This window comes from Pyxicephalus adspersus, chromosome 9 (assembly GCF_032062135.1).
Source record: "Pyxicephalus adspersus chromosome 9, UCB_Pads_2.0, whole genome shotgun sequence".
Taxonomy (NCBI): Eukaryota; Metazoa; Chordata; class Amphibia; order Anura; family Pyxicephalidae; genus Pyxicephalus; species Pyxicephalus adspersus.
This window is the reverse complement of record NC_092866.1, coordinates 753,079-754,345: the sequence shown is the minus strand read 5'-3', so window position 1 is coordinate 754,345 and position 1,267 is coordinate 753,079. Positions and strand designations below refer to the sequence as shown.

The 1,267-nt window shown below is 46.5% G+C and overlaps 1 protein-coding gene across 1 annotated transcript in view; it reads left to right on the top strand.

Annotated features, from left to right (window-relative positions):
* Nucleotides 1-1,267, top strand: part of ATP2C2 (ATPase secretory pathway Ca2+ transporting 2) — a 37,334-nt gene that overhangs the window by 15,948 nt on the left and 20,119 nt on the right. Inside the window, exon 8 of the mRNA XM_072422694.1 lies at nucleotides 557-706. Within this exon, the coding sequence (XP_072278795.1) occupies nucleotides 557-706 (150 nt within the window). The remainder of the gene's footprint in view (nucleotides 1-556; nucleotides 707-1,267) is intronic.

The window sequence follows — 1,267 nt, the reverse complement described above, 5'->3', positions numbered from 1 at the left end:
TCTGTACATCTCTGCCTGAAGTTTCAATCAGAGACAGCCTACCTGATAGGGGACAGCTGCTGCTATACCAGTAGTATTGCTGCGTCAGTATTGTCATTTCATGTTGTCACTGTACCGGCACCACATTTACTTTCTTATTGTTTCTGCTTGTTGGTAGACTGGCCGCTCCCCACCGATCCTGGAGATCTCTCATAGCCATAAATCTGTCAGACGGCCCCAAGGCTGCAGATACAAACTAATGGCTTTAGTTATTTGTTCTCACAATTACACGTGAATGTTTCAAACATTCACTGCGAGTGTGTGTTCCTGGTGCGTAAGCTCTGCGGGTCAGGATCCCCTCCCCCTCCTGTGTCTGTATCTGTCATTTGCAACCCCTATTTAATTTTAATGGACAGCGCTGCGTCATATGTTGGCGCTATATAAATCCTGTTCATTAATAATAACAATAATAAATTACATTTTAAGTGACAGTGAATGATCCATCTGCAGTGAATGTTTAGTGAATGTCCCTGCTCTATTATTGTAGCAATGAAAATGTTTCTGTTTGTTTCACCAGACAACGGATCTTCTGGTGGATGAATCCAGTTTCACCGGTGAAACAGAGCCATGCAGTAAGACACATGGATCGGTGGATGAAGCAAGCGGACTGGCAACGCTCAGCAACATCGTATTCATGGGAACGCTCGTCCGATACGGCAAAGGAAAGGTGAATGTGGCCGGAGGGGGAATCTGAAAGAAATGAAAATGTAAAAGATTTCAGTCAATGTGTATTCCTGTGATGTCATCATCTTGTAATGTGATATCTCTGTGATGTCATCACCGGGTCTCTGTGCTTCTGGAAGGCAGGCAGATCAGAGCTGGTGGCCAGCAGGGGGCTGTACAGAGCTTCCTGTAATCCCAGCACCCGGCCTCAGTGCTCCCCCCAAGAGCCCTCATCTCTGATACAAGCAGGGGGTTAGGGGAGGAGTTATGCAAATATCAAAATGTCCTTATTGGGTACACATGCAGAACAACCGTAACGCCCACATGTGATGATTGAAGGACCTGAAATCCATTGAATGTTAGGGGTGGGGCCATGGGCAGTCAGGCTGAGGAGGGAGGGGCTAGATGATGATGAACATCTTCCAGCCAGGAAATTAGGTGGGCTCTGACTTGCTGCAGCTTCTAATGTACATTATGAGAAGCTCACAAGGTGCAGGAAATCATAAAAAGTAGTTTCTGTCCAAGATGGGAGCTGTATAACTATGCAATACTGAGGGGGGGGGGG